The sequence below is a fragment of the Cydia splendana genome, chromosome 2, assembly GCF_910591565.1.
Source record: "Cydia splendana chromosome 2, ilCydSple1.2, whole genome shotgun sequence".
Lineage (NCBI taxonomy): Eukaryota > Metazoa > Arthropoda > Insecta > Lepidoptera > Tortricidae > Cydia > Cydia splendana.
Genome location: NC_085961.1, coordinates 14778552 through 14791070, shown reverse-complemented (window position 1 = coordinate 14791070; position 12519 = coordinate 14778552). Strand labels below are relative to the sequence as shown.

At 35.0% G+C, this 12519-nt stretch overlaps 1 protein-coding gene across 1 annotated transcript; it reads left to right on the top strand.

The window, feature by feature from the left end:
* The first annotated feature begins 1230 nt into the window (after window positions 1-1230).
* Window positions 1231-1734, top strand: LOC134801103 (uncharacterized). The gene has a single exon (XM_063773633.1). It carries the CDS (start codon window positions 1231-1233, stop codon window positions 1732-1734), a length of 504 nt encoding a protein of 167 aa, XP_063629703.1.
* Window positions 1735-12519: the final 10785 nt, after the last annotated feature.

Sequence of the window (12519 nt, the reverse complement as noted above, 5' to 3'; positions counted from 1 at the left end):
TTAAATGTGTACGAGTGCAGTAAATGCTTTTATTCAACTAATATGTGCTAAAAACGATCTCAGGTAAGCGATTATATTTCAATTATTTGATTAAGTTTGAGGCCTAATCGTCTTCACGTGTCTAATAAAACAAAAAGGTACTTAAGTATTTTTTACTGCTGTCATCCATGACATTTATTTTTACCGTGATTGTGTACATAAGTTTTTACTGTCTGTAAGTACACGTAATACAGTAAAACCCAGCGCGAAAAATACTTTATTGATAAAACCAAAGGCACTGGTTCATATATATTCATGGGCCGCCTATTTTCTTAAATTTCAATAAAAAAATATTAATAAAAATAAGTAAAAATTTGCTTACACGATCTAGTTTCTGTTATATCTCATTAATTCGACTATAAGTCGAGTAACTGCGTTTACTGCTACACTTATAGCACATGATGTCGCCATGTTTATGGATTTATAGTCCGATGGCCGACTGCATGAAACCCTACCTGATAAAAAAATTGAAAAATCCTACTCTGTAGGGGTAGCTGACTTTTAGCAGCTTCAACTATGTACAAGTAAATTGCACATGCATCATATTGTTCATTTGCCCTATCAGCATTTAGTTTTATATAAAAGTTTCGTAATTAGTCAATAAGTACCTATTCATTCAAAACATATTCACGTTCGCTATTCTATAAGTGTGCACACCTATCAAGTTATAATAAATCAAGTTTATCTCAAGAAATCGTCTTTCGTGTTCCAAATTACTATCAAGATATTCATCAAGTAAATGTTAGAGTTAGCAAGGACTCTAACATTAATGGTCCTTCGAGCCGGAGCCTTTGATATTATGGTTGTTTAAACATTGTTTTACCTTGATCGTCAGTTTTGCAAGAAGCATATCAAGATTTGAAGAAGGGTCGACCTATTTCGACTAAAAGCAACATATTAGATTTGTGCCCATTCGTAGATGAAGAGGGCATCCTACGAGTCAAGGGGAGATTGAGAAACGCGTACATTGCGTATGACATGAAACACCCAATCATTTTACCACACAAGCATAGCTTGACTAGCCTTATCATTGATAACGCACATAAAATGGCTCTTCATGGCGGTACGCGACTAACCCTAAATTTCATAAGAAACAAATATTGGATCGTCGGAGGCAACAGCGTCACTAAGCAATTTATTCGGCGCTGCGTGACCTGCAAAAAACAAAAAGAAAATATGAAAAATCAAATCATGGGCGACTTACCTGCATCAAGAAGCAATCCATCTCGTCCTTTTGAACACACTGGCGTAGACTTCACAGGCCACGTATTCCTCAAGGCCAACAAGGGCCGTGGTATCAAGACTACTAAAGGATACGTTTGCGTGTTTGTCTGCATGGCCACCAAAGCCGTGCATCTCGAACTGGTATCGGACATGACAGCATCAGCTTTCTTAGCGGCGTTGCGCAGAATGGCGGCTCGAAGAGGTACTCCCTTACATATTTACAGCGATAATGGAAGAAACTTCCTTAAAGCAAGCAAGACACTCCAGGAAGAATACCTCGAAATCCAGAACATCGTGAATCCAGAGTGTCTAGGTGCGATATCCGACATGGGAATCTCCTGGCACTTCAATGCACCGGCATGGCCAACAGCCGGAGGCTTGTGGGAAAGCTGCGTCAAAGCATTCAAATACCATCTAAAACGGGTCATCGGAGATCAAAAACTTACTTATGAAGAATTCAGCAGTTTATAAGCACAGATCGAAGGCTGTATGAACTCGAGACCACTGTGCGCTATATCAGAAGATCCTGATGACATCAACTATTTGACTCCTTCTCACTTTCTAAGCAGCGGACCAACTCTAACATTGATAGAGACAGAAAGAGACTTGCGTACAAGATGGCAACTCACTCAGAAAATATTTCAAGACTTATGGAAAAGATGGCGTTCTGAGTACCTAGCACTATTAAACTCTAGAAGTAAATGGAAAAAGCCTCTAGCCAACATCAGCCTTAATGACGTCGTGCTCATTCATGATGATAACCTGCCGCCGGGAAAATGGGCAATGGGCAGAGTTATAGAGCTACATCCGGGACAAGACGGATATGTAAGGGTTGTGACCCTTAAAACGAAAAACGGCACATTAAAGCGTCCAGTCCTCAAGCTCTCTATTTTATTGGAACACCCCGAAGAAGAACTACCTAAGATGCATCAAGAACTCGACAAGCAAAACTCAACAAGGAGTCCTCAAAAACCAAAGGCAAACAAGGCCAGGTTTTCACTGTCATCAATGTTCGCAGCACTGTTATTATTTTTATCATGCCTCTCAACCGGTCAGTGCGATGTCAACATAATACCATTCCGCGAAACACAAGGGCTATACTTCGATAAATTAGCAGACATGATGCTAATTCGAGATGAATGGAAGCTAGTCGTATATTATAACATGGAGCCTTATTGGGACGCAACGAACGCATTACAAAAATACACCCGATTCTTAAAAGATACCTGCGAAACTATCAAGACACAAGTCCATTGTGACATAATATCGTTACAACTACGTCATGGATTCTCCGAACTCGAGTACTATAATCAGATATTACCCGACGCGGCCTTGTCGACGGTGTCGGTTACGTCGCTAATAGTCTATTCGGCGTATTGGACGAAAGGTTCGCCGAACAATACAAAAGAGATATTACACTTATACGAGACAACGCAAAACATATGGCCTCCCTTTGGAAAAATCAAACATCCATAGTTGAAGCGGAATATAATTTATTGAAACGTACCGAAGACACTATGAATCAGCAACATAAAATGATACATCAACATATGAACTATTTGGATGAAGCTTTCAAGAAGTTGCAACAAAAAGTAGAAACTAACAACATTATAAACGACTTCAACTTAGGAGCCACTATAGCAAGTAATATGCTCCACAACCTAAAAGGAATGCAAGACATGTTATTAGACACCATCACCGATATTTATCAAGGACGTTTTAACTTACACATGCTGACTCCAGAACAAGCACCCTACCAAGAGATGTTTCCCTGCCAATCGACAACTTACACACCGATCTCCGCAAGATATACAACTTACTGAAAGTAAAGACAAGGATGATGGAAGACTTCCTTATTTTCGAAATAAGGCTGCCTCTCGTCAGCAGAGATGTTTATGAACTTCTAAAGGTCATTCCGATACCCAAAAAAGCTGGAAACAGGACAACCGCTGTAATACCTGTATCAGATTATGTCTCCATAAACATGAAAAAAGATATGTATATTCCTATCTCAGAAAATGATATTAGAGCATGTACAATATCATCAGACTCTTATTTTTGCTACATCAAGAAACCAGTCTATCAACTGAAAGGCGACAACAGTTTTTGTGAATCAGACAAATCGGGATGTAAGATTGTCACAACAACATGCGTAAATGACTGGATAGAGAGCAATGCACTAAATACCTATATCTACTTTTGTTGTGAGCAGTGTCAAGTTCGAACACTGTGCGCGGATCAAGTAACCGCGCACCAGCTGACGAATGCCGGGCTTATAAATGTAGGTCATGGCTGCATTATTAAGACCGATAATTTCTCGGTATTCCCGCATAAACCACACTGGTCCGAAATCAAAATGAAACCAGATTTATACAACCCAGTTATGGCACCGATAAATCACGTCATCAACATCACCATACCTCACCTACAGCGCAAGAACGAATCTGAAGATCTACAAAGAGAAGCTAACAATCTCGGAGAAAAGATCAAGCAGTTGAAGAACACCGAAGTTAACTCCGAGAGCATATCATATCACGATATTCATCACTACGCTATGATATACGTGATCCTCGGATTAATCGGAACTACGGCATTGATTATCATAATACGACGAGTTCAATGGAGAGTGCCGTCAACGCCGTCCCGAGCCAGCGTCGAGGAGCCACCCGCCGTCACGCCGACCCCGCCCCGGGCGTCTCCGCGCTCCGCCGTAGTCAGCGAGACTCGCCAACATAGCGACGAAGATCACAGCGAGACGACAAATCTTTCGCGCGCAGATAAAGCGACATCCCCTTCGTTTAAAGTAGTTACTTTTAATTAGATTTAATGTATGATCAAGTTTTCACACAGCATCTTTCTCTCATCTCAACCGCCCCCCGGAATATGTACAAGTAAATTGCACATGCATCATATTGTTCATTTGCCCTATCAGCATTTAGTTTTATATAAAAGTTTCGTAATTAGTCAATAAGTACCTATTCATTCAAAACATATTCACGTTCGCTATTCTATAAGTGTGCACACCTATCAAGTTATAATAAATCAAGTTTATCTCAAGAAATCGTCTTTCGTGTTCCAAATTACTATCAAGATATTCATCAAGTAAATGTTAGAGTTAGCAAGGACTCTAACAAACTGCTCTTGGTCGGCCGTGGCTTAACTTGGCAAATTTTGCGCAAATGGCAAAAAAGTGGTACAAATATTCATCAAAAAAACAAAAGTGGTCAGCTACATCCTGTGTTGGCAGGTTCCTGTGTCCGACCGAATTTGTGGTACCAAGTGAGCTACAATTTACCTCATCGAAAAATAGAATGTCACTTGTATGGTAGGATAGCTGCCATTGACTTTTTTTTTAATGCGGACGGACTGAAAACGCTGTCAGGCTAAGGTGAGGCCGACCAAGACATATGTCAACAAATTTAATGTAGGTATTACAATCAGTTGTTTTGATTCTATTTTTCGATGAGGTAAATTGTAGCTGTCACGTGGTACCACAAATTCGGTCGGACACAAGAACCTGCCAACACAGGATGTAGCTGACCGGTTTTGTTTTGCTGTCCTCAAAGGCAGCTATCCTACCATGCAAGTTTCATTCTATTATACGATGGGGTTTTTTTTTTATGAATTTTTGTGCCACTATTTTGCCATTAGCGCAAAATTTTCCAAATTAAGCCACGGCCGACCAAGAACAGTTGATGCTACTAAAAGTCAGCTACCCCTACACTACAGAGTAGGATTATTCTATTTTTTTGTCAGGTAGGGTTTCATGCAGTTGGCCACCGGACTATATTGAAACGTCAACATGGCTGACTTGTGCTGTTAATGTAGTTCAAAACTCTTTAAAAGTACTCTAAGCTGAATACATTTTGAATAAAACCTGTAAATACACTTCAGCTCCTATAACAGCGGTTTGAACCCCATTACCCGAATTATGATATAAGCGCGCTGTTACAGCAGCATTGTTGCCAAATGGTTATTTGATTGGTTTTAATAGGCTTTTATAGCAACAGAGAAGAGAGTTAAGTAACAGTTGTATTAAAGCGCCTTATTCAGACAATTAGCTAATCTATAGCTGTTATATGATTTTAATAGAACAATTATGCTGAATAAAAGTGATTTAGTAGCGCTAACTCAGCATTTATTAAAAGGTGGAATAAAAGTGCTAAAAGATAGTGCTATAAACGTTTATACGACATGATTATAGCACTAATTAGCGAAAATTGCTAAATAGTCGAGTTAACCGCTATTATACGATATATTGGTGCTTCAACAACCGTAACTCGGCTGTTATACGATTACAGGCTGAGTAAATCAATTCTTATACGACTATTTTGCTAGTTGGGCGAGGTTGGCATGGGCGGTCTATGAAGCCTCCAGCACAAACAAGTTTTTTTGCCTTTCCTTTGTTTATCTTTATACCTACCTGTGTGGTGTGTTCTTATTATAAATATTATTATATTATAACTAAAATAATTAAAATAAATAAATTAAATAAGTTTAATAAAATAAATAAATAAAATAAATAAAATAAATTAAATAAGTGAAATAAATTAAATAAATTAAATAAATTAAATAAATTGAATAAATTAAATAAATTACATAAATTAAATAAATTAAATAAATTAAATAAATTAAATAAATTAAATAAATTAAATAAATTATATAAATTAAATAAATTACATAAATTAAATAAATTAAATAAATTAAATAAATTAAATAAATTAAATAAATTAAATAAATTAAATAAATTAAATAAATTAAATAAATTAAATAAATTAAATAAATTAAATAAATTAAATAAATTAAATAAATTAAATAAATTAAATAAATTAAATAAATTAAATAAATTAAATAAATTAAATAAATTAAATAAATTAAATAAATTAAATAAATTAAATAAATTAAATAAATTAAATAAATTAAATAAATTAAATAAATTAAATAAATTAAATAAATTAAATAAATTAAATAAATTAAATAAATTAAATAAATTAAATAAATTAAATAAATTAAATAAATTAAATAAATTAAATAAATTAATAAATTAAATAAATTACATAAATTAAATTAATTAATTAAATTAAATAAATTATAAAATTAAATAAATTAAATAAATTAAATAAATTAAATAAATTAAATAAATTAAATAAATTAAATAAATTAAATAAATTAAATAAATTAAATAAATTAAATAAATTAAATAAATTAAATAAATTAAATAAATTAAATAAATTAAATAAATTAAATAAATTAAATAAATTAAATAAATTAAATAAATTAAATAAATTAAATAAATTAAATAAATTAAATAAATTAAATAAATTAAATAAATTAAATAAATTAAATAAATTAAATAAATTAAATAAATTAAATAAATTAAATAAATTAAATAAATTAAATAAATTAAATAAATTAAATAAATTAAATAAATTAAATAAATTAAATAAACAAATAAATTAAATAAATAAATTAAATAAAGTAAATAAAATCAACAAAATATAAATAAAGTAAATAAAATAAACAATTTTTTAGTATTTTTTTTAGTTCTGACGGCACATCACTAAAACTACTTTAATGTAGCACACCAGTAAGCAACCGATAATAAAGGTTACCATAACTGAATGAAAACCTGTTAAAAACCCTTAACAAAAACCCTATCGCGATGGGGTTTTGAGATTAACTCGGTTAAAGGTTAGGGTTACCGTTTCAATAAGGTTACCATTACAATCAGGTAACAGTATGATAGGGTTACCGAATGATAAGGTAACCGAATCGATTGGGTTACCGAATTGATAGGATTAAGCGTAAAGAGGGGTTTTCCGGTCCTTGGATTCAGACAGTGTGTTAGGGTCTCCCCTGATATATCGACGCGCATTCGGCAAAAGCCGATAGGAAAAAGCTTTATGTCCACGCAATAAGAGCGAAAAAGTCGTCGTTCGGCTCGGCTCGCATCGGCCGGCGCCTGCCGACGCGTCGACGGCTTTTTCGCTCTTATTGCGTGGACATAAAGCTTTTTCCTATCCGCTTTTGCCGAATGCGCGTCGATATATCTGGGGAGACCCTTAGATATCCATAATTAACTATTGGCACTATTGGTACAAATGTACAGTAAAATATTTTATTCTAATGCTGATATTTATTATATTTAGAAATGCAGACGTTTGCATTCATATTGTTTAAACTGTCCACCTGTCTGTCACATACACTGTTCTATCAACTAAATACTCAGTGGGTTTTACATTACACATTCACACACATAATAAGCAACAAATACACACATTAAAATTAACATACAGCGTGTGTATATATTCCATACGGGCGTATATTTTAATTTTTACGATTAGTATAGGACCTAAGGAGCTTAATTACATTGTTTTTTTTTTAGGAGATAAGATTTTTCTTTTCATACATAATTGAGCACGCAATGTATTGCGTCCACATCAATTAACGTACCTAGCTAATTGTCATATGATATGACGTTTATCACGTCAGTGTTCATTAATTTAAGTAACAAAATAAACCACAGTGGTGTTAATGTGTAATTATTGTAATTAATTGCAAATTCGGATCTCTGCCATCCCGTGCGGGAAACGGCGGATATTATTCAATAAAAGTCGAAAATAATTACTCATTACTTTATTGCATAGGTTTCATAACTAATCACGTCGATTTACCCGCCTTAGGTACTTGTTTTCTACGTGACGGCCACGCAGTTCCATGCAAGTGATGCAGCGACGGTAAACAGACTCTCTTACACTTCTCATATTTGTTGCTCGTAATCTTTCAAATACTTCAGTTATTTTGTCTTTTAACTGCTCCACTGTTGTTCGAGGTTGAGCGTAGACTTCGTTCTTCACAGCCCCCCATAAGAAAAAGCCTACGGTGTCAATTCAGGGGAGCGAGCAGGCCACCGACGAGGACCAAACCGACCCATCCACTGGTCACCAAACATCAAGTTCAAAACCATTCTCACTCGAACCGATGAGTGTGCGGGAGCCCCATCTATCTGAAACCAGGTGTTTCTGCGTTCTTCAGCCGGTAAAGTATTGACATATTCAGCCAGAGGTCCATTTAGCAGTTCAATAAATTTGTCACCGTTTAGATTACCGTCAATGAAGACAGGCCCAATAATGCGATCTCCATGTATCGCTCCCCAAACATTGACAGCCCATCGATACTGATGCCCTGTTTCCCTTAACAGGTGTGGATTTACCTGCGACCAGTAATGGCTGTTTCGTTGGTTCCAGACAACGTTTCTAGTGAACGTACTTTCGTCGCTCCAAATGATGTTTGATAAAAATCTGTCATCTGCTTGTTGTTGGTCACGTATCCACGTAGAAAACAATAATCGTGGCAAATAGTCCCTGTCCAACAAAGCGTGTGCTTTTAAAAATTTGAACGGGCGTCGCCTGTCCTTTTTCAAGATTTTGTGGACAGTCTTGTTGTTCACATTAAACAGTCGTCCCGCTTCTCTGGTGCTGCTCTCCGGGTGCAATGAGAAATATTGCAAAATGTTTTCCTCTACTCGTCCCGGCAGACGGTCATTATTTTGCTCTCCAATTGTTCTTCCAATGATAGGTAGACCATCTCGAATACGCTGAAGAGCATTGACGATTACTCGTGAGTTTCGCGGAGTTCGCCTGTTCGAAAATCGCTCTCTGTACAACTCTAAAGCTCTTCGGCCGCGTTGTTGAGCTTCGCCGTAAATCAAAATCATATCAGCGAGTTCATTAGAAGGAAAATTCGACGGTCGCGGCATTTTCAACAATTATTTTTATCACTGACGGCAACATGACAAATTATGTCAGGAAAACAGAAACCAGAAATTGAAATTTTATTATCAACCAGAAATCAAAAAGTTTTTATCTCTACTTAATACCTAAATTTAAATCAAAAAGTCAATTAGACAATTACTGGACTCCTTCGATGTTTATGTTGTAGTTTTATTCTAATCAAACCTTTCCGTTCACTTAAGGTTGAGGAGTAATAATGTTATCAAAACAGATAATGACATAAAGTGCTGACAAGCAACGTCAGTCGTTTATTGATAAATGCGGGTTTCTATGCAGTTAAATACGTGAATTTATCAGAAATCTACTTCACTATTACTAATTGTTTGTAAAATTTAATGATGGATAAACTAATAAGTAGTATGATAGTGAAATGAAGATTCAACAGTCGTATTAGCAGGATAACTAACGTAATTTGCACTGCCTCGTATCAGGCGTACAGTAAGTAATTACACCTTAGCGATTGCTGCAAAATAATAAAATTACTTAAGGCCATGATTATACCGATCATGCTTCTTTAATTTAGGGTTTGTCTCAAAAATACATAAAAATAAAGTAAACAAACACTTCATTTGACGTGGCAAGTAGTTAATTACTTGTCATGACAAATTAAGGTGGACGGCGTACATTGCTACTCGGTAGGATTAAAAAAAATAATTACACCTAATTAATAACACTATTTAACAAAATGATTACCTTATACGATTTGTATGATCAGATACTATAACTGAAGCACTACCACCAGTTTTAACATTGACATATTCACTCACGTTTAAGTAACTTACTTTCTATGCATCTCGCTCGTACTCGCATATTAGTGCAAGCGAGATGTATAGAAAGTAATTTACGTAAACGCGAGTTAATCTGTCAATGTCAAAACTGGTGGTAGCCGTACTGGATACATTATACGCCCGTATGGAATATTTAACTTTAATGTGTGTATTTGGATAAGGAAAGTTTTCACACACAACCATAACTTAAATCAATAACTAAATTTATCTAAATAAATAAAACACCTTATTCTAACAGACCTCCGCGAGCTGTACCGAGTACAAAGGTGCCTATCACACTTGCCGCGTTACCACGCTGGATAGCGATGGCCAACCTTTGTACCAGGTACGACCCCGCGCGAGCTTCAGAGGTCTTCTCCCTAATCCTACGCATCCTATTGTTTATGGCCAATAAATGACAACGATAAAAATTTGATAAAAGAAAAAGCGATATGTAATTTGGCTACCAAAGGTAATACTAACTTATAACTCTTGTACCTAAAAACTAAAATAATTGCTACTAATAAAATACACGAAACATATGATTCTTAACGTATGCCGTGTGTGTACTGTGTGTCTTGCATAGGTATAACTTAAAATTACGTTTACAGCGAGTAAGAATGTGTTTCCGTTTCCAGACAAAACAATTGGAAACACACAAATCAACGTCCCAAGACGTCGATGGAAGTTTTGAAATATTTCATCTCGTACGAAATGCAAAGGAAAGCGAAACGGAAAGCTGGAAAAATATTTTGATAACGAAAGAAAATATTTATTTTACGAAGATTAATTATAACGTCAACGTTTCGAGTCAACTTTGTAAATAAGAATAAAAAATAAAACAAAGTTGAAATGCGGCAGGTATTACAACAGTGCAGTTTTGCAATATACATACACTTTAATAATAGTACTTACATAGTTTATGCGATAGAAACTTGTGTGATATTTGTATGAAACTTGCTTTCAGCTCGTTTCATAAACTCACATTCGTGTTTTAATGCCCAAGCTACCGTATTATGCGTAACTTACTTTCTATGCATCTCGCTCTTACTTGCATATTAGTGCGAGCGAGATGTATAGAAAATAAGTTACGCAGACGTTAAGGAATATCTGCCCGATTCGAACTTTAAGATACGTCAATTAATACTATGAATAGATCTAGAAACGATATGGATTAGATGTGTCAGTGTCACTAGTGACGTTTTTGTTTGAAGAAACGTCACATTTGACACTGACATATCCAATCCATATCGTTTCTAGATCTATTAACTGACGTATCTTAAAGTTCGAATCAGTCGTGGTAAGGCTACTTAGTGAATATCGAAACGTTAGGGCCTATTTAATGTTTACAGATTGATAAGTGCTTAGTGCGATTCATACATTCGTTACTAGCGTTACTCAGTACCGCACTTAACTCAGTTACACACTTCCACAATTTAAAAACGTCTTTTCTTACTATAGTTTCGTCGTCTGAGATATCGATTAAGCAGCCGCGAAAGCCTTTTTGGTAAAAAACATTTCAGCCACTCAAACCACAGCTCCTACTGGCGAATATCCAACTAGATGAATACATGGAGAAAAAAGAAGCTCTGGAATAAAACCAACCAGTTAACCCTAAACCGATTTGAAGGAAGATCGCTTCCCCCTTTTCACTCGAGTGAAATTCGCAGAACTTTTTTCGTCTAAATCGGGTGGGACAAAAATGCTTGCCTGAAAAATGGTGAGATTCAAAAAGTGCTTTCGGTTTTTTGCAGTTGCAGCTACGTAGGTATTGCTATGAAATTTTATTTATGACAGGAAAAAATATACGTATCAACACTTTTGTTTTTTAACTTAACAGAAATAGAAATTCATACTGAATTGCATAGTACCTACTCTTCTAATTTACCCCCCAAAAAGGCAAATGGTTTCGGAGCAAATTAGCTCTGATAGACGGACGGACAGACACCAGTGATCCTATAAGGATCCTTTTTTTTTTAAATTTTGAGGTATGTTATCCTAAAAAGCAACAGAGATTCTGAACTTTCTCATTTTCAAACTACATCAACATAACAATTTTTAAAGTAATAACTGTAATAAGGCTGAACTAAAATTAATTATAATTATATACGAGTAACCTATGTGCCGTTAGTGAAAGATACAATGCCATTTCTGTTTGGTGTTATTGATTATGAACTTTCACATAAAATGCATAAGTACCTACATACCTACTTACTAAAAAAACTTAAAAAAAATCTCTTTAATTTCAGATTAAAATTTTAAGTTTTATAGTGTAGTGTAGTTGATTATGATTAGTTCAGGATATTCATAATTAAGGTTCTTCTTTAAGGTCGTGGAATAGGTATCTACTGGAAATTGACTCATCATTTGTTTGTGGTACGTTTTGATATTATGTACCTACGGGCCGTAGTTCAATAGCTACAAAGACGAATCTTTATATCGGGTAGAACAGAACGAAGGACTTTTACGCAAACGGGGAATTGTTTAGGCTACGTACTTTATTTTTGACCTATACTTCACGTTAATATTTCTAACCGTTTTTAAGATACAGTTTGTTAAACATTAGTGCAAAAATCGGTATGTTTCAACCCTAGCACGTATGTAGATACTATTGAATGACATAATATTTATGGCATGTCAGGCATGTGTCAATTTCAAATGTTAATAACTTTGTAGGGTTGTCACTGATGTAAAAA

Excerpts from the sequence above, each read along its gene's own strand:
- LOC134801103 (XM_063773633.1), top strand. The coding sequence starts at position 1,231 with ATGGGCGACTTACCTGCATCAAGAAGCAATCCATCTCGTCCTTTTGAA.